This window comes from Caenorhabditis elegans, chromosome X (assembly GCF_000002985.6).
Source record: "Caenorhabditis elegans chromosome X".
NCBI lineage: Eukaryota > Metazoa > Nematoda > Chromadorea > Rhabditida > Rhabditidae > Caenorhabditis > Caenorhabditis elegans.
The window spans coordinates 12,835,497-12,861,057 of NC_003284.9; the positions used below are offsets into that span (position 1 = coordinate 12,835,497).

Genomic DNA, 25,561 nt, shown 5'->3' on the forward strand with positions numbered 1-25,561 from the left:
GTTTTCCATTAAGTTAAGGCATATATATATCATCATCAATTTCAATAACAACTTATGAACCAAAATGGGCGAATTTTAGGACTGATGCGCAAAAATTGACCGAGTTGTACTCATATTTCGCCAATTTTGACTTGTTATACCAAGTCTGTAAGAGTTTTCTTAATTGTTAGAACAATTTTATAATGCAATTTTTGAATTCCTAAACATAGGGAACAAAGTAAGGGGTGCAAAACTATTAGAGGTGCAAAACTAATAGAGGTGCCTAACTAATAGAGGAAATACGGTAAGTAAAATTTTATACACAAATTAATGTTTTTTAATGCGGGGATATAATATTCAAGTACCGTGTATACTTTGACAAAAGAACAATATGCATTTACAATTATGAAGTTTGTAGTTTATACAAATATACATTTTGAAGAAATACAGTTCAAACCCAAAACTGATAGAGAACATACAATCACATATGCATAAAACAGTTACTGAATTGCTAATTTTATACTTTCAAATATTCAGCATAAACGTCGTAAGTAGACCATTAAAGGTCCGATACATTCATATTACGTCAATCCAAAAACGGAACTTAAAATTTCTTATTACTCTATTAATGAGTGCGTTGATGTAGCTTTAACACCCAGTATCTTACTATGTTATGAATAGCAAATTTGAAATCAGAGTATTTTTGTTAGAGGTTATTTTTTTGAAAAATGTCATTCCAATGTTCAAATATTGAAGAGGGTTTCAGGGGTCGAAAAACAATAACCATTCTAACAAGTAGCGCTGCTGTTACTTTTATGCAAAACGCTAAGTTCAGATGTATTGTCAATTTCCTATCCAAAATCATAAAGTGTTAATTTTAAAATATCTGCAACTTCAATATATGTGCTGAACTAGGCTTGTAACGCGAATCGCCTATGTTTCCGGTCTCTCTCTGTACATACTGATAGATCAGAAGATTTCTAATAGCTGGAAGCAAGATGAGAGATAAGTTAAGGTGTGTCCCGTTACCAATCAAATCATCAAATCCCCATTCTCTCCGCATAAAATTTAGATAAAGACGCCGTTTGATTTGTAGAAGAAAAGCAAAATGACCTTCGGCGCCAAAATCGCGGAATTTTTTGTTGTCGGAACACGCAAAAAAGGGGTAGAAGACGGAAGAGAAGATGCGCGAGTAGTGCTTTTTGATCAACTAGCACTTGGATTAGCTACCTTTCATATTGTATTGTATCAAATTAAATGGAAGACGGAATAGGGCGAGACAACGGACAGGAGAAGGGCAAAGGTGGGCGAAAAGGACATCTCAACTGACAATTAACGCCTGATGATGTTGTGAGAACCATAAAGTAGAGGTTGATCGGAACTCTATGAAGCTCTGGCAACACATACACACTGCCCTCCGATCAACGTTATGACATGAGGGATGAGCTGAGAAATTGAGCAGTGTATGTATGAGTGTGTGAAATAAGAGAGAAAAAGGTCGAAGGGTACACTAGTCAAAAAAAAAGTTTGCGGGTGGAATGTGTCTTCAATCTCAGAAGACAAACGAGAGAAGAACCAAGAATCACAAAGTCGTCGATAACGATAAAGATATCTGGTAAGGGGCATGCCCACATCAAATCCCCAGTTTTAAACATCCAAAACGGTCAAAGTTAGAGTAGGTTGAAGCGGAATAATGCTCAGTACCATCGACAGGGTACTTGTGAAGGGGATGCTCCAAAAATGTGTTTCTTCATCGAAAAACATTCTTCAGTGAAGGATCGTCAATGTGAGGATTTGTCTAGTTATACTCTTAGCTGTCTATTATGTCCAAAAATCATAATTAAACACTCCAAAAGTATTTTTTCTAATTTCCGAAAAATTTCCAGGTAGCATTTTGGTAAATTGCAAAGTTTTCAAGCATTGATACATGTTTAAGCCCCGTTTTGAAATGTTGACCATGGTATTTCGCAACTTCAGCACCACAGGAATGGAATTAATAATTTTACCTATTCGTACCCCTATTTCCGAAAACGGATTGGCAAAAATTTGGCAAATTGCCTATCGTGTTGAAACAAAAAAGGCTGCAAGACGAGAATGCAAGACTGATACATACGTAGTAGGAAAAACCCAAAAATGGCTGAATTACTAGAACACATTTATATGGCACTCATTTTTGGTTACGGTAGACACACAGAAAACCTAAAAAAGGGCAAGTTTTTAATTTTTTGAATTACTTTTTTTGTTTTACAGTAAAATTATATGTAAACTTCAAAACATTTCGAAATCTTCATAAGTTTCACCCCGTTGATAGTTTCTACATAGTTGCCGGGACGCGATATGTTGAGCTATGCTTGCGTAGCGATTGTTCTGACGCCACAATATTTCTGTAAATCAGGGACTAAACTTTGTTTGAAATTTTAGTTCCCCCTAGATTTTATTAAGTTCGACTCTAGGACTTTTCACATAACTTACAGTACCCAAGCAAAATGAAAATAGTTGTCTGATAAACAGAAAAGGAAATGAATTAATCTTTCTACATCACTGTTTGAATAGAATCAAGTGTGGGAATAAATTGGGTGGTATTAGATAAATTTGTATTGTGTGCAGTGTGAGATGCTCAAACTTGTGTAATACAACATGAAATGTGTAAAGAGCAAAATGAAGATGGGGAAGAAAAGCTGGGAATGAAGATGGAAGGGTTTGAGGGGGGGGAGATCCATGGGATGCGAACGCATGAAAAAGAAATATGTTAGGAAGTATTCATAGCATCTGAGCGTAAGAGAAGAGAGCAAGTGACTGATGATCGGCTGCCGATCAGTTTGGGTGATTAGTGATAAGGTTTGGGTAGGTTTTGGTACATCATGTAAAGAAGGCTGGGTAAGGGAAGAAACTTTGCTTAAACTTGATAGCCATTTTTTTGTGAAAGTTTCAAATGATTTGACTTAAAACGTATAAATAAAATTACTTTTTAATAAATGTGTTGTTAAAAAAGACACACGAGACTGTGGTTTATAAACATTAAAAACCTAAGTTGAAATCGCAATGCCAGAGGAGACATATTTCTGGTGTTGAGATTACGGTAGTAGAGATGAGTCGCCAAACCTCCTTAGCTACTTAAACGTACCAAATGTTATCATGTTCCCAGTGTATTACCACTCTGTGTGGTTTTATTTTTCACCTGATTCAAAACAAAACAATCCCTCCCTCTGTCCATTATTTGAAATGTGTGTGTGTGCAATCGAAACTGTGTAATACCACAAGAGCTTCAAAGAAGATGGATTAGGTTCAATGCGTGAACTAATTTATATCAGTTGGCAAGAGTTTCTCCAACAATCACCGGAGTTCATCGCATGGCAAGTTTACGAGTGTGTATGAAGAGGTGTAATTGATAGTTTGACCTGTGGTGAAGATGAGAACAGATGAGACGATTGGCAGAAGAGGACAGAACATGTTGGAAAAAACGATAGATGAAAAAGTATGACAGATAGGAGGGATTGAGGCAACGAAGAAGTTGGAAAAGAAAGAGCAAAAGATAGGTGAGGATGGAACATGAAATGAGAGCCTACTTGTTAGTGTTTTTTAAAGAATCTGGAAACGTTTATTTGTTGTGTTATGCACTCTGAGTATTTTCTTTAGACGTTCACATGTGTTCTCATATTATAAACACCAATTGGAAAGTAATTTGAATGAAATTTGAAGTCTAAAATCTAAAATCGCAATTGCTCGGGAGCAATGTGCCACTAGATCCCTTATTCCCTCTGCTTGGAGCATCTGGCATGAGCCTTTTTCTTTTCGAATTTTTTTATGCACGTTCTCGTTCGCCTGATCTTGCTCTAAATTTTCGCCAGTACAAATTCGCGAGTTGCAACACACGCTCGCTCACACCAACTGATGCCATCGGACCTCGAGCTGCACAAAAAAAGCATACGGTGATTATTTCGAGAAATGGGAAATGGGATGAGTGGAGGTGATGGATGAGCACATGATCATTCGGATTATAGGTCAAGAACATAAACTCCAGTCTTACCGGAATGTCGACTAAAAGGGATGAAATCAGATAAGGTAGGCGGAGGAGGACAACTAATTCCAAAATATTTTGTGACTAGTAAATAAGAATGCATAAGTCAAATAAGAATGTATAAGTTTTGTGACTAGTAAATAAGAAATGTATAAGTTAAGTAAATAAGAATGTATAAGTCATAATTTTCCTTTTTATAGAAATTCCAAAAGCAGGCTTAAAATATGTTTTGAAATTAACAAGCATGTTCTGGGATTTCTTTTAATTTTGCGTGTTACGGTAAATCTTCAATAAAAGTATTTCAAAGTCAGAGGACCTATAACACACAGCAAATTGCCTTTCATGTATTGATAATAATAGCAGCAGACAGAATATAAAGCCTCGAGATAACCTTCTCAGTTTAATGAGTCTTAATTGTTTTAATTTTTGTATAATTTTTGTTGTTAAAAAAGTCTTGGTGGCTTGAAATTTCAAGAATTAAGTGGTAAAGTAATCTAAAATATTGAACTTTGTCAAGCTGTCAGAAATTAGTTTTTATTTTTATTACCTCCCTATTTTGAGTATTCAGTACTTCCGGATTTTGCTCACATGAAATACAGTTTCAATAGAAAAATGACCAATAGTATTCTCAATATGGTTACTGATCGACTGGAAATCCACCTTTGTAAATTAAAAACAAAAAACTAGAAATGTATTGAAAATGACTTTTCGGCCGCTGATCGAAGCAAAAAAAACCCACAAGCGTTACTCGTACTTTTAAAAATTCACAATTAAAGCGATTTTGGAAAAAAAAACTGAATTTTCCCATTATAATCCATGGCGAAAATATCTTGTTGAATACTATAACTGTATTTAACTATGTTTTAAAATAATTCACTTTTTTTCAGTTTAATGTTTTTACAATGTTTTCACATACATTTTCTGCAATTTTTTTTTAAAAGAAAAACGGCTAACTTAAAAATAGCTTCAATAATTTTACGAACCGGAACAGGAAAATCATTAAACGCGAAACCGCAACACTTATTGATATTTTTTAGAAAGAAAATGATCGGAGCTTAAAACAAACCGATAGTTGAAATAAAAAAAACTATGAAAGTGATTATTATTCGTGTTGACTGACTGCCGCGTTGTGATGAAGTGGAAAGCGAACACGGCATAAAAAATGAATCGAAAAACGAACTATTCAACGAAAAATGATGCCCTCTCCTGTGCCATCTTTCTGTCCGGGAGAGATGGGGGAGAGTATAGTGCGTGTGTGTGAAAAGAGTGAACTTGTATCTGATTTTCGATTTCAAGTTGATGCTGGTAGTAGTGGTAGTTGGAAGTCATGCGGGCAAGGGAATTGTCTTCACAATACTATTCAGGCTCCAAAGCTTCATCCGCATTGGTATTGGTAATTGGACAGCGTCACCTGATGAGGGAGTTTCAAACTAAACTCGACTCGAGTTTGGTAACGGAGTCTCTTCCACCGGGTTATCACGCTTTGGTTTGATATAACGAGCCTCAAAATCTGGAAGCCTAAATGACGAGGTCAAGCGAAGAAGTCACGGAAGTAAATTAATGGGAATGATTTTATTGTGATTAATGTTTAGACATTAAAGAATACAATTTTTACAAGTCAATGTGACCTACAATTTTTACAAGTCAATGTGACCTAATGTGACCTTAAATTTATAGTTTTCACGTTTAAACAGGCATCGCAAGAGTTGTAGACAGTGGAAAAAATGTGGAAAATTTTATACATACTATTTGTGTTTACACATTGTAAAGGTTTAACATGCTACATTGCACCACATTTCTCAAAAAGGTTATTTGTGAAAAATTTGGAAACTGGCCAAAGCTTTGGCAATACGTTCTTCAAAATTTCTACAACATTTTGAAGGTTATTATTGTTGAATTTATAATAAATGTGTTTACAAAAAAATCTACGGCTTTGCTTATTCATAAGGAAAAACATTGTAACTTCAAATTATTAATAAAGGATTTTTTACTCTACATTATACAACCGAACAGTCAAATTTTCGATAGTTTCTCATTCATGTCTTGTCGGCAAGTTTGTATGTAACATCGATATAATTTTGTGAAATAATTACTGGTTTTTCTTTCAAAATTAATTCTCACTGCGAGATAATGAAAGCTTTTTCAAGTCATTTTTCAATCAGATGAAAATTGTATGCTGCTTTTTGTCGGCTAATGCACCAACCCTGAATTCTTGTTATGAATACAAGCGCGAGGTGTTTAAAGTTTAATTTCAACATTTTTGAATCAACAAGCTCCAAGTTTTAAATTATTAAATAAACCTCCTTTTTAAATTTTAAAACTGGATTCTTTCTATAATATTTTGTTGCCTTTCTGATCTTGTCCTTTATGTGTACCTATAAAAAGTCCCAATTAGTGTTCCGTTGATACCAAGTTCCAATAATCACATTTTCCTCTGGGGTATATATGAATATGTGACCTACACTAAAATGTTGTGGTTTGTGATGTTTTGCATTTTAGTGCAAATTATCCAGACTAGGGTTAATTAGCAAAACATAATTTGGTTACAAAGTAAACTTGTGTTCATTCAAAAGGGGATTTAACCCGTTTTATTTAAATAACACAAATAATTTTTATAAATTTGCAAAACAAAGGGAGTTTCATGATTGGTCTTTGTAAACAATATAGCAAGTTCTATTCAGATTTAATTTCTCAAAAGATGATGATCTTGATGAAATAAGTGAGAAATTGCTCATTTTGATTTTAACAGTTGGGCTATGAATATGACAGTACAAGTACTTGTTTTCAATTAGTTTCTTTATAAATGTGGATGCCAGCGCGGAGCTGCTTATACCGATGTTCGGAAGCCCATGCCTGGTTACACTCAAAATAATAAAACTGCGTGGCGTGTACGCAGAAAACTCCAAAATTAAGGCAGCGCCTTTTTTCTGGAAAATCACGGGAAAATGGAAAAATCGGGACCCCAACCATTATCAGGCCGCCGACATCTTACGGATTCCGCTCGCCGCTATGTTTAAACACGCTGTGGGCGTAACGAGCTGTCTCCTCCCGCTCGAGTTAAACATAACGGCGCTCGGAATCCGTTAAGATGTCGGCGGCCCTGATTTTGGTTGGGGTCTCGATTTTCCGTTTTTCCCGTGAATTTTCCAAAAAAAGCGGGGTCCTAATTTTGGGTTTTCTGCGTACACGCCACGCAGTTTTATTATTTTGAGTGTACCTATAGTTCACCATTAGCATTTTACCAACCTGAAATATTTACTTTGTGTTCATTTTTTTGCACTTAGATTATTATTTTTAATGAATTTTGATTATCTTCCCACAAGCCATATTCAGTTTCAATTTCAACGAAAATGATAATTCGGGTTTCAAATTGTGCAGTTTTAAATAACCATACGAAAAAAAATCATTCACCCATCCGGTTTGCCGATCGAACCCACAATTTTCCCCATTTCTTCGGTAATTATCGTGTTTTCGTTTCAAACAAGGAACTGAAAAAAAAACGATTTTCGTGTAATGAAAATGACCCAAGCAAAGGTGACAGAAGGGAACATATCTGTAATTTACATCAATAATAAAGCGGTGTTCATATGACAGGAAAGCGGAGAGAGAGGGAGTGATATGGTGTAGAAGCAAAAGGGGATCAGTCAAGGCGGTCTCTCTATAAGTGTGTACGAAAAGAAAAGATGGATGCGGAAAGAAAAACGAAAAGCACAGAAGGAACGGTGGACGCGCAGAAGACGTTGTCCGAAAGACCGCACTAGTGGGTGGAGACGCCGAGGAGAGAAACCGACTATGGTAGACCGGTCTCGCCCTTCCATTTGACTGTCATCATTCCTCCTCGTCGTTGTTGGAAAGGGGCGAAGAGGACACGGCGCAGTTTTGTGGATATGTCGTCGTGCAAAAGCCACGTTTACGTTTCAGCTTTCTTATTATGTATGCTTATTCCTATTTCTCAACAGGTAAGAATTGATTTTTGAAAAAATAAATTGTGTGTATTAAAATCGTACACTGTGATCATAGGTTTTTTCTTTAATAGTTGTGGCATTGAATTAAAAGTTATGTCCTGTGTTGTACTCATACACAATTTTTATTTCTGTGGCGCCACGCACTTCAAGGTTTGCACGCATCTTTCTATTGACTCTTCTTCAATTTAGCAGCAGCACATTACGCGCATCTTTTCGCACTTTACTCAGCGGTCTCGTGGTGTAGTGGTTATCACATCTGTCTAACACACAGAAGGTCGGTGGTTCGAGCCCGCCCGAGATCAGTCTACTTTTTTAATTTTTGTATTTTTGCAGGTTCTCAATGAACACAATCAGAAACTTGAATGGATTGTTGGAAAATGGAGGTCAGAATTTTCAGGAAAGGTGCGTTTTCCATAAATGTTATGTGAGAGTTACATACAAAAAATTGAATGGATATGAGTTTTTCCATGAATTCCTCAGTCTTTGCACATTAGATAGTTTAGGGTTAGTTGCTGTATGGGAAGCTATTGTTTTTGTAAACCGCTTACATCAATTTGTCAAAAAAGTAAATCGTGTAGTGATCTTCGAGATCTGTCTCGGTAATTTTTTTAAATTAAAATTGATTTCAATAAACCCACGTAAAAAATAAACTAATTTCCCAACTTTCGGTATTTTCAGATTTTTTGGCCAACTGTGCCTACAATGACATTTGGAGAGGAATTGGTCATCAATGAGGCACCGATTGCCAAATCAGCCAATGTACAATTCTTAAACTTCTCGTAAGTTTTTTTGACCTTCAAATTATTCAGCAATAGGTCAACATTGCATAGCAAACCAAATCGACTGTAACAAACAAAAACTCACCGAAAGAGAAAGTTTCACGCACTTCCTTATGTCCGATTTTTGTCATTGAAAGATATCAGACAGAGATAGTTTCATTAGTGTTTTTTTTTTTGAGTAGTGTGGTTTTTCCTAAACAGGGCGCAAAACGTGTTCGATTTGAAGGAAGTGATCATTAATCAAGTGAAACGTTAAAAATTCGGTAAAGTGCAACGGTTGATGTTTCAGAGCACGTGCATGGTCTCATTCTACCAAGGACCACTTCCATGACGAATGGGGATTCTTGACTGTTGATCCAGTTGGAAACGCCACTTTGATGACTACAGGAAACAATGGTGAGCTTTTAAAACTTCAAGGCTCTGTCGATTAGACTGACAGGGCACGTTTGACTCCAATCCTACAAAAAAACTATACTCTGTTAACCTTTAGTATTCTACACAGGAGCAAAAATGCCAACCTATGTGGTTACAACACAAGTAGCACTAGTTTATAAAGATTCTACTATTAAAATTCTTACAGCAAAGCTAAGGTATTTTGAAATTCTCATCTCTTTTGTTCGTACACTCTTGTGTGTTTAAGTTTTTTAGCATTCGATATTATTTGTTATTGGTATCATAACATTCCATACCATTTAAAATGCCACTTTTGAATTTCGAAAAAGTCCGAAACCCAATTGCAGGATTCACCACATACGAAACTGGCACCGTGTCGCCAAACAAACTGGTTCTCACATTGAAGGATATCGGACGCATCTCGTTCTCTCGAGATTTACCTGTTGAGGACGTACGCGTTTCTAATTACATATAGAATTTTGCACTGCTATTTTAATTATTTCCAGTTGCGAAGAACGTTCATTCGCCACGACGACCGGTATATGGAGCAAGTGATTGAAATGAGGACGGCTACACACCCAAAAGTCGGATATCTTGAGCATACCAGAGTGGTCTACACCAAATTGAAATGATTCCTCAGTTGTTGCCATAAAATAATATATATTTTGGAAAATTGCCTTGAATAATTTGAAGTTTGCGTTTTTGTGCTTAGTGCCATTGCGTGTACATTTTTGAATAAATATTTTATGATTTTGTACCATGTCGTTTGATATAATTTTCTACGAATGAACAATTCACCGGAGTTTCAAATTATGGAAAGTGTTGCTGACTTTTGCAATCCCGAGGCAACTGCTTTCACTTTTCATTTTGAGCATATTTTGTTTTTTTGGCAGCAGTTGGATACTAATTCTTGTTGTTTAGTCTTAACCAAATTTATGAATTTGACACGCTTTTTATACATACTTTGTTTTTTTTTATTTACGGCCGAAAAAACAAAACTGTGTGGAAATGGTGTGTGTGGAAAAAGGTTTTTTTTTTAATAATAACAAAAAAAATCTAGTTTTGACATTTAAAAACAAAACCAGCTAATTAAAATGTTTTATCTCTAGGAAACATTGTTTTTAAACAACTGTTGACGATTTTTATAAAATATAAACAAATTTATACACATTTTTTGTTTTCATGATTTATTTAAAATCTTCTTTTTTGTTGAGTTAGTGCGGGAAGTTGGTCTCTGTGAGGAATAGTTGAGAAATACTGCGCAGCACTGAAAATAAGAAATGTTGTGTGGCAATTGAAGCATTTTTTCCCATTTTGAAGCTCAGACCAATAACTCAAAAAGAATTAAAATAATACAAAAAATACATACCTGTTTATGAAGTTCCATCAGCTGTCGACTCGCATCTTCGTTGTTCTCACTAACCATTAAATTTTTGACGACTTCTTCAACATGTTGCTCTCCGAGTTCTTTGTCGATCTTCTCATAGATTTTTTCGACCACTTCGTTTGCCATGACTGAGAGTTTTTGAAGCCAATTATTGCTTTTCACGGTTGTTGTGTGCCGCCAGGAACAATTATTGCATTGTTAGAAAAGTGATTTCCGGAGTTTGAATAGCGGCTTGATTTTTTGAAACTTGACAACTTGAAAGCACATGTTTTTGTGTCGTATTTAACCACCGGCATTAAATTTAAAAAAAAAATCGTCTCTGCAAAAAAGTTCGCTTCTGACCACCCAGTACTTTGAACATCCAATTTTTCATATCATAGTATTTGAAGCTTACCCAATTTCCAAACTAATATACTTGAGACGAAATATCAATGTTTATGTGCGATACAAAGAGTTTTCAATGAATGATTATACAAAAATCGGCAAAACATGAATTTTGACGACAATGACAAATGAAAAATGAGAAGAGACCGAACATTTTAAGTAAACAAGAAAAATGACAATTATTCACGGTTATTCCAAAGTTAAAATCCACGTGGCTTAATATCTCGGATAGGACGAACCAGCAGCTGCTGACGTTGAGGGAATATCCTTGTCAGATGTATCCATTGGCTCTGAAATCAATAAAATGTATTGCTAATTTTGTCATCTCAAACTTGAAGTTTGAACATTAGCCACTAACCATCCTTCGTTGCAGCAATTGATGATGCTCGGGATGCCTCGGCGACAGCTGCAGATATTGATCCTTCAATATCAATAGGTTCATCATCAGGCGACAAATTACAGTCAAATAGAGAAGGAAACTTTGGCTGGATAGTGGTGAAGTTTTGATTGAACAAAGGTGTGATGAATGGTCCGCTTGGTGGGAGTGCTGGCTTGCTTGGAGCAGCATCGGGATCCTTGGCGACTACTAAGCGCGATAGAATTCTGCAAAGAATAAAATTCCAGTTTTATATATTTCTCGTTAATCACTCACTGTCGTTCACTCATTTGAAGTCTTTCGGTGACTGGCCGAACTTGAGAGATTGTTGCTGGCAGTCTTGCAACGTCGGTTTTCAAGTCGGAAAGCAAATCATCGAGTTGGGCAAGGCACTTGTGAAGAATCGCGTTAGCATTTCTGTTTCCATTGTTGCTTTCTCTTGCAATATTGACGTGAGCATCAGCAGTGTGCTCCAGCTCCGAGAAATGCTGAGCCAATTGGCCAACTTGGTCAGGAGACTGTTGTTTGTTGATGTGAGCTGCACGACGAAGTTGTTCTTCAATGACCAGTGATTGCTCGAGAAGTTTGAAACGACGAGCCAAAAACTTGTTCTTCACGTCAGCAAAATTAGTGGCAGGATCTGCACCAGTTTGTTTGAATGGCTCATTTACAATCGAAAATTTCGGATCATTCATAATATCTTGGAAGTTAATTTGATAACGTCCGTAGCCATAGACTGCCACAGCTGCCAAAAGCCAGAAATCGTGCCGGCGATGCCAAATCTCATACTCTTTTCCATTGCGAGCCACCTTCTCTTCATTAATCCAAAGACTATGAAGCTCAGTGTATCCTCCATCGCAAATATTAAATTTGTATGGTAAACGAGGAGCTTTGGGTTCCTCCTCGACTTTCACTTCACTGGCAAGTTCTTCTGTTTTAGTTATATTGGACTGATCAACATCCATCGGAGTCTCATCAATATCAATTGGCTCTTCTTTGATCTTAATCATTCCAGGTAAATTCGAAACTGATGCTTGAGCTGCGGTGGCCAACATCTTTTCACGTGTCTCTGGCATTGACCATTCTCCATTGAATTTTTCAAACTCTTGCACTTTTTTGCGCAGAATCGACATCAAGCCGATACGACTCAGAACCGCTTGACGATTGAGACCTTCACGTGGAACACCATCCATAAAAGAGTCACTGTTATCCACAACCGGCTCACACAGATGGCGCATGAAGAGGGATGAGTACGCCTTGAACACTTTTTCCGATTTGTTCCTGAGATCTCGAACTTGCCATGATGATTGGGTGAGGTCTTGTGGTGGCATTCCCCAACGCATGACAGCATTGTAAAAGGCTTTTCGTTGACGTGGGTTGAATCCGAGAACCTCAATTTGGCCATTGACCTTGGCAAGGAGTGGTGGAAGCTTTTCGGATCGTTCCTCGCGACGTCGGCGCCTTTCCTCATAGTCTTCGTCAGTTTGGAGTAGTTCCCCATTGTCGGATCCGTATTCTGAGCCGTCATCTTCCTCTTGTTGTTGGTTCTAAAAATTTAAAAATCAAGAAAACAACTACATTGATCTTCCTTTATAAGCATTTCAATTATAAATTTAATAACATGCCCTCACTATTTTGGTTTTCAGAACTAATCAAAATTTGGTCAGCAAATATTTTTGTGGTTTCATGTGGCATGCGCTTTTTTATCAACAGAGCGTATTTGCCGCCGCAGTTGTGAGTGAGAGCTTGGCAGCAAAAAAACTACAAATATCGTTGGCTATCATTTATGGAAAAAAAAAGAAACTACAACAACTCACATTTTGAGCAGACCAGTCTTGTCCCATATTTTCACTGGCATAATTGACCTGGCGACGTACTCGCTTTCCTTTTCCCAACTTCTGTAGCTCAGTTTCTTGGTCTTGTTCATAATGATGCTTGAGCAACTTCTCCCAATAGTTTGGATCTTGCTCTTCCGTTCCCTCTTTGATGACTTCTGTCTCATCTTCATCATCATCTGCGTCGTCTGCTTCTTTCGTATTATAAGTGGCTACTTTGAAAGAGCTCAAATATTCATTAGTCCAATGTTCCTTCTTTTCACCGTCCTGACCTTCTTCCTCCTTGTTTCGGTCCAACAGGAAATCGACTGCAGCGTCATCCCAAACAATTTCTTGTTCGTTCGGCTTTTTAGAACTGGTTCCCTCTCCGTCTGCACCCTCAACTGGAGCTTCTTCTTCTTTGAAAAGCTCTTCGGTACCCCAACGTAGAACGTCGTCAAGTTCAGTTTTGCTCATGCTCTTCCCATCTTTAGCTCCCAGACCAGCACGGACTACCAAGTGAGTGAGAAGCATCTTTTTCTTGGCAACTGATGTGATTCTTTCTTCAACTGATCCTTTTGTGACAAAGCGGTAAATCATTACTTTGTGTTTCTGACCAAGACGGTGAGCACGTGAGAAAGCTTGGATATCATTGTGAGGATTCCAGTCAGAGTCATAAATGATGACAGTATCAGCAGTAGCCAAGTTGATACCCAATCCTCCAGCACGAGTAGAGAGCAAGAAGACAAACTGTTTCGCTCCCGGAGCATTATATCTATCGATTGCGTCTTGTCTCTGTTGACCAGTGATACTTCCATCAATACGTTCATACTTGTAACCTTCAACATCACAAAAGTCTTCAAGAATATCCAACATCATCGTCATCTGTGAAAAGATCAGCACGCGATGACCTCCATCCTTCAGCTTTCGCAACATTTTTTGCAGAAGGACAAATTTTCCGGCATTTTTGATAAGCGCACTTCCCTCGTACATTCCATTTTTAAGTTTTGGAGCTTCCAAACACGCTTTCATAAAGAGATACGGATGGTTGCAGCATTTTTTAAGTTCCATAATGATGTTGATCAACGACATCTGGGTTCCACCATTCTTCACATTCAACGCGTCAAAATTGCGAGTGAGAATGTTCTTGTAGTATTTCTTCTGCATCGCACTGAGCTCTACACGGACAATCAACTCTTGCTTGGATGGCATTCCAGTAAGGACGTCAGCTTTAAGACGACGAAGCATGTGTGGGCCGAGCAGGTTGTGAAGTTTCTCAATTTGATCTTCTTTGGAGATTTCGGAAAACTCTGCTGTGAAGCTTTCAAGCTGGCTGAAAAATTAACGATATAAAAAACCCTATCTAGTTAAAAACTTACTTAAAGCGGTCTGGTGCGAGGAAATTGAGAAGATGAAACAGCTCCTCTAAATTGTTTTGAAGTGGAGTTCCAGTGAGAAGCACACGGTACTGAATGTTGTATTCTCTGAGGTTTTTGAAGAATGTCGATTGATTATTTTTCAAACGATGAGCTTCATCAACGACTAGTGCAGCCCAGTCAATGGATGAAAGAATTGCCTTATCCATATTAATACATTCATATGAAGTGAGAAGAACGTGGAATTTCAAGTTTTCCAATGTCTTAATCTTGGAAACTTTTGGCCCTCCTCTGACGGCTCCATCCACAAATGAAAACTCATGCTCACGAATGACCATGCGCGATTCACGATCTCCAACATAGGTAACGACGTAGAAGTCTGGACACCAAAGCTCGGCTTCACGTTCCCAATTGATGATAGTAGACAGTGGAGCAGCAATGAGGAATGGCCCCTTGGTATGCCCTTCTTTCATGAGTGTGTACAGGAATGTCAGAGATTGGACGGTTTTTCCGAGACCCATTTCGTCGGCAAGAATGGCATCAGTTCCATTCGACCAACAATGTCGCAGCCAGTTGATTCCTTCCAATTGGTATGGATGAAGATTTCCCCCAGTTTCCGAAATAAAGTCTGGTTGCACTTCGTATTTTTTGAGGATCTGAAAAAAACGAAATGGTGAATTTTGAAAACTTATTTATTGAACTTACATCAATTTTTTCTCGTTTCTTTCTTCTCGAGGTGACTTCATCCTCCTTAGGTCCCAGTCCCTTAGCTTCACGCTGCTTAGCAATCATCTTCTGCACATTTCTAGGAACTTCGTCGTTCAGCATGCGTTCTCTGTGATGCCAATACTTGATGATCGCATCTTCATAGTTGGCAATATCCGTATCATCTCTTTCCCAGGTCGCGTGCTCATAAGATAGCTCCTTCCACTTGACTAGGTAGTCTTGTTGAGACTTTGCATATGACAAGTGATTGATAATACGATGAATTTGCATCCATTCAGGCTTAACACCATATTGGTAGAAACGCTCGCGTAGTTTGTATGGATCATGATCGGAATGATGGCGTGAGAGTGTAGACTCCTCGAAAATCGGTGGATTCTCGGAATCGACTTTCCGCCAGTACATGCGAACAAGCTGAAATAAATAATCATATTTAATAAACAAAAGTTTTTTTTTTAAATTTTCCTGACACAAACATACCGCTGTGAAGTAGACATCCATCAACGTCTCCGAAAGCCACTCGCACTGCCAGTAAGCCAAATACTTCCACTTGACAAAGAACTCCCGCTCTCGACGAGGCTCCATTTTGCGGGGAGGTTTAAGGAACACGTCGTCTTTGCTTGCTTCCTCTCCTTCTTTACATTCCAATGGCTCCGGATAGCTGATTTCCTTCCATCTCCAACTGAGAATCTTCTCAATTCTTTGAGCCGGCTCGGGAATAATGCAACGCGGACAGGACCATTCGCCTTCGGGAATTTCGGTAAGTGGAGGATCAATGCAATAGGCGTGATAAGAGCTTGGACAGGTGTCGCATAGAAGAATATTTGAGGTTTCTTTGCAAATTCGACAATAGTCCATGTTTGCCTTAGCTGGTTCTTCTTCAACTATCAAAACATCCGGACCGTGCTCTTCACAATGGGGACAGCTCCAATCTCCTTCTGGTGGCTGCTCCATGTTCTCATCAATGCATGCAACGTGGTATGCACGAGTACAAGTATCACAGAGCATAAGCTCGCCATCTTGATTGCAAACTTCACAGTTCTCTTGATGGTTTTCTTCCACCACTCCTTGCTCTTTACGTGCTCGTTTCGATGCTCGAGCCGATTCCAATGCGGCCTTACGTTTGTCCACTTTTGCTGCAGCCCGATTAATGCGAGCTTCTTCTTTCCCCTTCTCAGCTTCATCTTGTTGCTTTTCATGTTGTTTGATCAAGGCCTCAAACTCCTGATCACTGTCGTGACCGCCACCTTCACCATCTGATCCGTCACGACGCTTTCTGCGAGCAGAAGAACGAGTCTTCTGTGGAATGATCTTCTCTTGAGGTGTCACCGGAACGGGTACCGGAACAAACTTCGCTCTTTGTTGCTTTTGAATTGATTTGCCGTGTGCTGTCATGTGATCTTGAAATTCTTTGTATTTTACTTGAAATAGAGGGTACATCTTTGTGACGTTTGTGCCGGGATTCACTTTTAAAATGTATGGCTTGACAAGACTCGAAAAGTTCTGAAAATTTAAAGTTTTTGTTTAGGACAAGAAATCGTACATTAAAAAACTCACTTTCAAATTGGTAATCGACTGAAATTCCTCCTGCTCATAGTCCACATCAACGTCGGTCAATCCTATTGCTGCACTGATTTCTGCGCTTGTCGACTTATACGGATCCGGGTAATCACAGTTGTTTTTCTTTTTCGAAGATTTCTTTCCGCCCTTCTTCTTTTTTGGTGGTGGTTTTTTCTTCTCAGAAGTGGTCGGAACTCCCTGAGATTCTTCAGTTTCCACCTCCTCCTCATCTTCGCCGACATCTTCTTCTCCATCCTCATGACCTTCTGCTAGCATGGAATCCTCCTCCATTGTCTCATCACCGTCGATTGATTCGTGTTGATCGTCTGACATTGTTCTTTATGGGAATTACTGAAAGAAGTAATGTTATTAAATTCGTCTTTATATTTTTACGAGGAGAATAAGCGAAGAATAAGAAAACCAGAATTGAATGACCAAGCAACAAAATAACTGAGCCTATCTATTTTATGTACAAAGTTTACCGCCGAAATCCTAAATTTTATGCGGACTTAGCAATGGAGCGCAAATGCATAGTTCCAAAAAATACCAAATTTCCATCTTGAGAACGGTCTGTGGCTGTGAGTTGAATTACTTTGCCAAATATTTTGTGAGAGACCGGATTGATTTGTTGATTTTTTTTTTATTTTTAAAAGATTCAAAGATGCTCCACAAAAATTTTTTCTCATAGCGCAAGGATGATGACACAGTGTGAAAATAAGATTCAAGAAAACCCGTTTTTCGGATTTCAAAATTATCCAGACTAGTTGGAAGACATTAATGAAGACACACATTAAAAATCTGAATAAGGGGATTGTCCCGCCAGGGGTGTCTCATTGTGTCCCACTCGTTGCGTCATTGCGGGGACATCTAGTGTGAGGGTCAGAGACGCGCGCGCGCTGGCGTGTTTGTTTACTGCGAACTCGGTCAGATAAAAAAAAATGAGAGAAAGAGATATGCAACGAGACGAAGACATAACGGGCATAAAAGTTCGAAAGAAGCTCACGTTTGTTCAGAATAACTGATGAGCTTTGTGGAGAGAGGACGAAAACTGATAAGAAAGTCACAATTTATTTTGGAAAGTTTTAAATAGGACAAAGGTCGAATGATCGAATTTTTTATTCAAATTTTGAAACATGATACAGGATCTCAATGGCTAATAGGGAAAATCATGAAAACCATAGAAAATATGATGTAGTAGAGCAAGGAAATAAAATTTTTATCAAATACAAAATTGCAGTCTCGCAATGGAGAGAGGCGTCGAATGAAAAATCAATGTGGATTAAATGAGGCTGGAGCCGAAGCGAGCACGGACGAATATTTTCCGCAGATTAGCTAGAACGAGAGAAACCAGATGGGTGGAGTCTTCTCATCCGACGTGTCTCACACGAAAGATGGAGTGACCATGAGAGACCTAACCAACGATCGATAGGCACGAAGGACAGGTGTTTTAGGACGTGCGCATTGCACACAGCGGTACGAGTGCCCTTGTAAATGAAACTACGAATAGATAGGAACGCATTCGCAGCACTCTTTTTTTGGTAGTCTCATCCAGGTTCTGATCGAAGAGTGAATTAGAACGGTAGTCTTCAAAATTAGTGAAGGAAGCAAATTAATGCCGATCATTTTAAGCAGTTCGTCGATTTTGTCGATTTCGTCAATTTAATATTAAGTTTTTCAGATCCCTAAGCATAAAAACGGTAGAACCACTGTTAACAATAAACGTGCTACTCGATCGTGAAAAAATTGAATGTGTACTACGTACTACGCACGTATACAGAAAAAAAATACACAACGGAATGTGTATTGAGAGAGCCATCTTCAAACCACATTTTACAAAAATTTGAAACCATGTGAATATATATTTTATTGAATTTCTGAACTGAGCTTATCGCATTTTCTAAAGATTAATATACTAAGTGGTGGAGGGGACTAAAATAGCAACATGCAAACAAAAAAGAGTTGGAGTTCTGAACAGAGGAATCGAATAAACGTTGCACAAGAATCGATAAACTGCTTGGCTAGTAATTAGACTTTGTAGAGAACGTTACTGACTACAGAACTAGAGAAAAAGAGCGAAGACCCGATGTGCACACAACAGATGTCCAGTCGCGCATCAAGGGAACATGTGAGCTGGTACACGCCCAAGGCTCTTCTAATTGGTATAGAGGATTAGAAAAATCACAGGAGCACACAGATTTTGAGTTTGATCACTGATCTTCATAGATTCCCGTTGATTTTTTTTATGATTCAGAACATTTTCTGGAAAAAACGTCAAAACCATGAAATTTACATATTCCCATTAAAACCTCCTACGCATTTGTCATGTGACGTTTCAGCACTATATAAGAAATCAGTCTGTCTTAGAGCATCATTGTAAAATTTCAACATGAAATCCTTTTCTATTGTCCGATCCGTCTTCCTCTTCCTTATGGTATTTCTTCTGGTCTCTTTGGCTACAGCAAAAGTGGAATTGGGATGTCACAACTGTAAAAGCATTTGCATCAAGGATATGTGTGTCACCTATTAATCCGTCCGACTTCGTTGTTCAATAAATAAGTTGAATTGTTAAAAATTTTCATCAAAATGAATGGGCCGAACCGGGGATTGAACCCGGGACCTCTCGCACCCAAAGCGAGAATCATACCAATAGACCATTCGGCCATGTTTCCTGGACAATCGCGCGTCTTTCAACCTCCGCCATTCCTTTGATTCACAGCAGCTGCCCATTTTGCGCGTCAAATTAAACGTTTTCAAGGGAAGTCTTTGAGGGGGTCCGTAGATTTGGGGTTCTCATGCTAAAATTCCTACAGAAGAGTGTTAGTTATGATCTCTCCAAAAAATTTAGCTGCCCCGGTCAAGTTTCAGCAAAGTTATGACGTTTTGAAATTTCAGTTAAAAACACCATTGAAATCCACTGTCTTACCATGCAATCCACGCAAATCTCAGCTTGCGTGACCACCGAAAATGTGACACCCACCACATTGAGTTGAAAAATGTCCTCGGTGGCCGAGTTGGGAGTGCGCGCGTCTGATAAGATTTAAGCTTTGGTTCGATTCCTTCTATTTTTGAAATATTTTTGTAAGTTGAATAAAGTTGTAAAACAACTCATTCAAACATTTTTGCGCATTTTTAAAGTGATTTTATTCTTATTCGGGAACCTAGAATCATTGTCCGCACTTTTTGGAAATTTTTATTTTTTTCATTTTTGTTCAAAATTTCTTGATCAACTCCAAGCAAAAAAATCAAAAAATTTCATTTTTCTAAACAATTATGAAATTGCTATGTTGTTGTTCAGAAATGTATGAAACGTACATTACACAAGTTTTAACTCTCTATTCGCAAGTAAACCGTCGAAATGATCTACATCTCACGAACTTTGTGCAAAATATTTAACCAACTTTGAAGTTGCATAACTTCGTTGAGATAAATTATTTTGAAAAATGATCAACTAACAAAATGTTTGTTGAATAACAGTGAACAAAGTTTTAGTTATAAACTTTTTGATACCTCCAGCTACAAAGAAGAAAACAAGGTTGGCATTTGGCTAGTTTTTCTATTAACATTGTGTTTTGGAAAACGGTCACAACTTTTTGGTGGCTGAAGGTATCAAAAAGTTTATAACTAAAACTTTGTTCACTGTTATTCAACAAACATTTTGTTAGTTGATCATTTTTCAAAATAATTTATCTCAACGAAGTTATGCAACTTCAAAGTTGGTTAAATATTTTTCACAAAGTTCGTGAGATGTATCATTTCGACGGTTTACTTGCGAATAGAGAGTTAAAACTTGTGTAATGTACGTTTCATACATTTCTGAACAACAACATAGCAATTTCATAATTGTTTAGAAAAATGAAATTTTTTGATTTTTTTGCTTGGAGTTGATCAAGAAATTTTGAACAAAAATGAAAAAAATAAAAATTTCCAAAAAGTGCGGACAATGATTCTAGGTTCCCGAATAAGAATAAAATCACTTTAAAAATGCGCAAAAATGTTTGAATGAGTTGTTTTACAACTTTATTCAACTTACAAAAATATTTCAAAAATAGAAGGAATCGAACCAAAGCTTAAACCTTATCAGACGCGCGCACTCCCAACTCGGCCACCGAGGACATTTTTCAACTCAATGTGGTGGGTGTCACATTTTCGGTGGTCACGCAAGCTGAGATTTGCGTGGATTGCATGGTAAGACAGTGGATTTCAATGGTGTTTTTAACTGAAATTTCAAAACGTCATAACTTTGCTGAAACTTGACCGGGGCAGCTAAATTTTTTGGAGAGATCATAACTAACACTCTTCTGTAGGAATTTTAGCATGAGAATCCCAAATCTACGGACCCCCTCAAAGACTTCCCTTGTTAGGTCGTAAATGTGACGTTCATACGCAAACACCATACTCGTTTTTGTTGTGAGTTTTCTAAATCTGAAAGATTATTAGAATATTTGTGAAAACTTATAGAGACAGAATTACGAGTTCAATTTCATTTTTTGTTGTCATAAGCGAGAAAAGGGGGTGTTTGATTTGAATTGGGTATTTTTTGGGTAATTTCGTTAATTGGGTAAGGAAGGGTATTCTAAATTCTTAGAAAATCAGAAAAGAGCAGTGAAATGTTTGATGAAAAGGCCTCGAGTCACGTTTTGAGAAGAGATCCTAACAGATGGCTCAAAATTTGTACTGAATGGGAGCCCTGCCACAACAAAAACTGGAAGAGAGCAACTGGTTAACCGAAGAAACGATGGACAAAAGACATTGACGACGCCTTCAAATCGTTTAACAACCCGAGGCTCTTCAAGGAAGAGTTGTAAAAGATTTGGAATCCTTTCTCCAAAGGTTCCATGGTTATAGAGCGCCCGCACTGAACGTGAAAACTGGAGAGAATTTGTCCGAAGTTGCTTGTTAACTTGATCCAAACGGACTTCAAAGTATCAAAGTAAGTAACTCCAGTAGAGAAGCGCACATGCTGAAGAAGGCACCCTAGAAGGTAATGAAAAGGTGGGAAGAGGTACTGGATGTGAATCAACATGTCTCAACTACCAACCAGTATAGTTGGTACATCTTCAACTTCGCTATCTGCAATCTTTATGACGATGGTCGAAAGGATTTATGTCACTATTGATTGAACATGAAGGAGGTTTACGGGGTTGAAACAATTTTAGTTTTTCCCCACAACTGGACACACAATTTTTTCTGCATTAGATTTTGTCAGCTCCAAAACTGTTGCACAGGCTCACCTGCTAGAGACAACTCTCTCGCACAAAGGTGAGAAGAGACGGTGGTGTGGGTGGTTTGTCTCTCCTTTTATAGTGTTCATAAATAACCTATTGATTGATTTAGATCTCACCGTTGCTGGGTTGCTAATGACATGTAGACTCTTCTACTGTTTTTAGATTTTAGTTTTACCCGGTTCTTTTATGAAACGACATTCAAATTAGGTGTTTGATATTCCGAACAATATAATGACTTGTGTTCGCTTCATATGCGTTCGCGTAAATATACACAAAATATTTCTCTCTCTGCGTCTCTATAACTAACTTCATTCTATCAATTGGAGAAACATTCAAGCGTTCGGATTTCAATCAAATCTTCTGATTAGTTTCCACTTTAAAGTACTCTTTCTCAAAAAAAAAACGTAATACTAACATTTAAAATTTCCTTCAACATTTACCCGTAGGTGTTTTTTATCAACATTCTTTTCATTCTTTCTCATACGTGTCGTATTTCTCGCACAATTCATCTAAAAATCTAATCCTGTTTCAGGCAATATCAAAATGAACGATGGTTTCCAGCTGCTGCGTCTCCCTCACCTTGTCATGATCAAGACTTTAAATTTCATGCCAATTGAAGATCTGTAAGTTTTAAATAGTGAATAATTTTACTAAATGTGCATTGAAATATGTTTGACACTCACAACTGTTTTTATTAATTGAAAAAAAAACACTTCAAACTAATATGCAATTTTTAGACTGCAAATTTCGGACAATCCTCTTCTGTATAACTCAATACGTGAACATGTCAATACCGAAAAGTTCACAGTAAACTTTTATACTGATCAAAGTCAACTAAAAATCAAAGGTTTCACCTGGCTATTTTACAAAACCAAATTTTGGGATGAAAGTGAATCGATAAAAACCATTGGACCCGTTACTGAAAAAGCTCATGTATTTAAAAATACGTGGTGGACTCATTCCAAAAACCATCGCGACATAGTTGTGCAACTGGTCCATTTTTTCCAAAACTTTTTTATGAGAGCCAAATTAGAAACTATTCTCTATATTGCCACTGAAGATAGAAATGAAGAACGGATATCTCAAATGGATCTCAAATTTCTCAAAGAAAGCCAGTACATTGTTCGTGATGATGCTTCTCAGACAATTCATGAGTATTTGAAAATGTTTTCGAATAACAAGCAGCTTGTTGCCATGGACGGTTTCTCCGATAGGGCTAGAATTGCGAGAACGAAAATTACCAGTAAAGTCAGATTTCATAGAAATTTAATTGAAAAATTCTAACTCAAAAAATTATGAATAAAGTAAAACAAAAATGACACGTCAAATTTAACTTCATCACTAATAACAATGTATTCCATCTCAAAAGAAATTTCAACATAAAAACGAAATTTTTCGTGTTGTATCTACCGTTTGAGCTAATTCTTTATTGCTATCGTCTTTTCCGGCACGCTTAATCAAGATTGAATATTTCGAAGTTAATTTTGATGTGGAAGTTTTTCATAAAATATGACTTGTTTTTCATTTTCAAATTTATAACACAGTATCATGCTTTTCAGAATTTTACAAGTGGAAAGTTGCCGGTGAACCCAAATGAATGGTTCGAATACGACTACTTCCATGAACGATTATTCGAAATTGTTCTCATCTCAAGACTTATTGTGGATAACCAAAACATACAAACCATAATAAGCTCGTTTGTGGATGGAGAAACATTTGAGAGATTGAGGTTTTTGCACTGTCAAAACGCTGACAATATCGATTTGAGATATGCACTCCAAGGAGTGGCCGCTATTGAGTGGACAGAAAACAATGTTTTCATGGAAAAATTCAAAGGGTGTGTTTTCTTCACAACTCATTGGTTCACGAAAAACTAAGTTTTTTTTTTCAGAATTCCGGCCATGACAAATTACTTCATCGAGACCGGCTACATAATATGGGATTCCAAGGGCAAAGTGGCAACAGTTCATGTGGATCCCGAAAAATCAACGTTCACTCTAATTGGCTGGGAAAATATCATATCTCCGAGGCTTATGACGGCTCTTTCTAATTTGGAGTTTAATTAAATTTTTAGGAATCATATTGCCGACGTAATAATGTATTTTTTATAATAACATGTCATTTTATTGAAAAACAATAAAATATGTACATACGCGAACCATGTTCTGATTGTTGTGTTGAAAAATAAATTCTCAAATACAGCATGACAACCATGACGTAAAGTGTCCAACGCTACACGGAGAGCAGTTTTCCAAAAAACCTATATTATTAGATATGATAATCACTAATTTTCGAATTATTTTTTCGAATTCAAATATCCGTCTTCAAATAAATATTCGTTAAAGATATTGTACCTTGCGCAAATTTATTGTTTACCTTTAAAACATCCGAGCATTTTTTGCTTCATGGTTTACCTATTTACTATCTTAAATTTACAAACTGTTTTAGATATTATGCAGTAAGATAACAAACCGTTACTACTCCTTTAGAATTATTATTTCCACCGTCAATTTATTGATTCAAATACATGGTTACTTTTTGCTTAACATTTTTCTATTAATATATAAGAAGCAGGACTATGCGGCTGGTAATTCGGGCTGGTAGAGCAAATTTAATGTGTTTCGTGTGTGAGCAAGTACTAACTTGGAAATAGTTAAAACTTCGGTAGAATAGTGTCTGCTGAACTAATTGTCTGCTGAAATAAGTAATTAGAAAACAATTTTCAAAAAAAAAAAAATCTATACACACGTTTTTTGAATACAGCCGACACCTGAGAACTTCAAGACGGTGACTGATTTTTTTTTCAGAAACAGACCCATTGGCCAACCTATTCAAATTACATAATTTTTTTAATTCGTTATTTGTTGAAACTGTGAAAAGTTTAAACTTGCTCTACTAGCCGACTTGCCAGCCGCTCAGCCCTGATAGGAAACCATGATCAGGTTTGAACTAATGCTCAAAAAATCCAATACACATTTGACCCGTTAGATGACACCTTTTCTATCCTTCGACGTCCATCATTGTGCTCTGTTTACTCTCATTACGCTCCGAGATCGATAATGACCATTTCTTGATGAGGATGAGGGTAACTGAGCATGATGTGCCCAATGTATTCCATTGATTTGTTTTTGTTTATATTGTTGTTTAAGTTGTTATCTTGATATTCACGTGTTTAAGTGTTTGAAAAATACTTTTATAATTTTTTTAAATAAATTTAATCTCAAAGATTTTATTATCACTTGTAGGAAAAACAAACTACAAAAATAAGAAAATGAGTACTTATCTTTCGGAAAAATGTTTTTATCTGGAATATGAGATGAAAATCTGTACATTTCTCGTCTATTGCTCTCCATTTTCTTGTCTATTGACCCAGTTTTACTCTAGTAGTTCTTACCTCCAACGTGGCCTCTCCCATGTTTGCGCAGAGAGGTCGGTTGGCGCGTTTCTCGTTCCTTGACGCGTTTCCCGATTTAAAGGATTTTCCCCACTCAAAACTTTGTTTTCTCTGGTTTACCTATTTTAAATATAGATTTTTGACTCAATTTCATCGATTAAAATTTTGTATTGATGCTTTTTAATGAA

General features: G+C 37.2%; 4 protein-coding genes and 5 non-coding genes across 9 annotated transcripts; 4 read left to right on the forward strand and 5 right to left on the reverse strand.

Annotated features, from left to right (window-relative positions):
- Nucleotides 1-3,806: 3,806 nt before the first annotated feature.
- Nucleotides 3,807-3,936, reverse strand: C52G5.11. Its single transcript, NR_072314.1, has one exon. It is a non-coding gene; the product is annotated as an Unclassified non-coding RNA C52G5.11 (non-coding RNA).
- C52G5.12 lies at nt 3,832-3,961 on the forward strand. The gene has a single exon (NR_072315.1). It is a non-coding gene; the product is annotated as an Unclassified non-coding RNA C52G5.12 (non-coding RNA).
- A 3,853-nt stretch (nt 3,962-7,814) lies between these two features.
- On the forward strand, nt 7,815-9,891 carry C52G5.2 (THAP4-like heme-binding beta-barrel domain-containing protein). Its single transcript, NM_077738.9, has 6 exons — nt 7,815-7,956; nt 8,296-8,364; nt 8,641-8,741; nt 9,031-9,137; nt 9,482-9,585; nt 9,641-9,891. The coding sequence occupies exons 1-6, from the start codon at nt 7,885-7,887 to the stop codon at nt 9,764-9,766; spliced, it is 579 nt and encodes a 192-aa protein (NP_510139.1). The 5' UTR covers nt 7,815-7,884; the 3' UTR covers nt 9,767-9,891.
- C52G5.t1 lies at nt 8,192-8,264 on the forward strand. The gene has a single exon. It is a non-coding gene; the product is annotated as a tRNA-Val (tRNA).
- On the reverse strand, nt 9,315-9,464 carry C52G5.4. The gene has a single exon (NR_072316.1). It is a non-coding gene; the product is annotated as an Unclassified non-coding RNA C52G5.4 (non-coding RNA).
- A 335-nt stretch (nt 9,892-10,226) lies between the features above and the next one.
- C52G5.3 (uncharacterized protein) lies at nt 10,227-10,647 on the reverse strand (the record flags this gene model as incomplete). Its single annotated transcript, NM_001029314.3, has 2 exons — nt 10,227-10,401; nt 10,504-10,647. 2 exons carry the CDS (start codon nt 10,645-10,647, stop codon nt 10,315-10,317), a joined length of 231 nt encoding a protein of 76 aa, NP_001024485.1. The 3' UTR covers nt 10,227-10,314.
- A 295-nt stretch (nt 10,648-10,942) lies between these two features.
- Nucleotides 10,943-17,105, reverse strand: chd-3 (Chromodomain-helicase-DNA-binding protein 3 homolog). The gene is made up of 8 exons (NM_077739.8): nt 16,752-17,105; nt 15,675-16,697; nt 15,177-15,608; nt 14,475-15,127; nt 13,099-14,428; nt 11,558-12,828; nt 11,264-11,508; nt 10,943-11,195 (listed from the first exon to the last, which is right to left on the reverse strand). The coding sequence occupies exons 1-8, from the start codon at nt 17,085-17,087 to the stop codon at nt 11,122-11,124; spliced, it is 5,364 nt and encodes a 1,787-aa protein (NP_510140.1). The 5' UTR covers nt 17,088-17,105; the 3' UTR covers nt 10,943-11,121.
- A 2,238-nt stretch (nt 17,106-19,343) lies between these two features.
- T14G8.t1 lies at nt 19,344-19,415 on the reverse strand. Its single transcript has one exon. It is a non-coding gene; the product is annotated as a tRNA-Pro (tRNA).
- Nucleotides 19,416-22,504: 3,089 nt separating this feature from the next.
- T14G8.2 (F-box domain-containing protein) lies at nt 22,505-24,137 on the forward strand. The gene is made up of 4 exons (NM_077740.2): nt 22,505-22,602; nt 22,717-23,227; nt 23,539-23,816; nt 23,871-24,137. The coding sequence occupies exons 1-4, from the start codon at nt 22,523-22,525 to the stop codon at nt 24,043-24,045; spliced, it is 1,044 nt and encodes a 347-aa protein (NP_510141.1). The 5' UTR covers nt 22,505-22,522; the 3' UTR covers nt 24,046-24,137.
- Nucleotides 24,138-25,561: the final 1,424 nt, after the last annotated feature.

Excerpts from the sequence above, each read along its gene's own strand:
- C52G5.2 (NM_077738.9), top strand. The coding sequence starts at position 7,885 with ATGTCGTCGTGCAAAAGCCACGTTTACGTTTCAGCTTTCTTATTATGT. Across the intron at positions 7,957-8,295 it reads TTATTCCTATTTCTCAACAG|GTTCTCAATGAACACAATCA; the intron begins GTAAGAATTGAT and ends GTATTTTTGCAG. Across the intron at positions 9,586-9,640 it reads GAGATTTACCTGTTGAGGAC|TTGCGAAGAACGTTCATTCG; the intron begins GTACGCGTTTCT and ends AATTATTTCCAG.
- chd-3 (NM_077739.8), bottom strand. The coding sequence starts at position 17,087 with ATGTCAGACGATCAACACGAATCAATCGACGGTGATGAGACAATGGAG. Across the intron at positions 15,128-15,176 it reads AGAAACGAGAAAAAATTGAT|ATCCTCAAAAAATACGAAGT; the intron begins GTAAGTTCAATA and ends CGTTTTTTTCAG. Across the intron at positions 12,829-13,098 it reads AAGACTGGTCTGCTCAAAAT|AACCAACAACAAGAGGAAGA; the intron begins GTGAGTTGTTGT and ends TTAAATTTTTAG.
- T14G8.2 (NM_077740.2), top strand. The coding sequence starts at position 22,523 with ATGAACGATGGTTTCCAGCTGCTGCGTCTCCCTCACCTTGTCATGATC. Across the intron at positions 22,603-22,716 it reads TTCATGCCAATTGAAGATCT|ACTGCAAATTTCGGACAATC; the intron begins GTAAGTTTTAAA and ends TGCAATTTTTAG. Across the intron at positions 23,228-23,538 it reads GAACGAAAATTACCAGTAAA|AATTTTACAAGTGGAAAGTT; the intron begins GTCAGATTTCAT and ends CATGCTTTTCAG.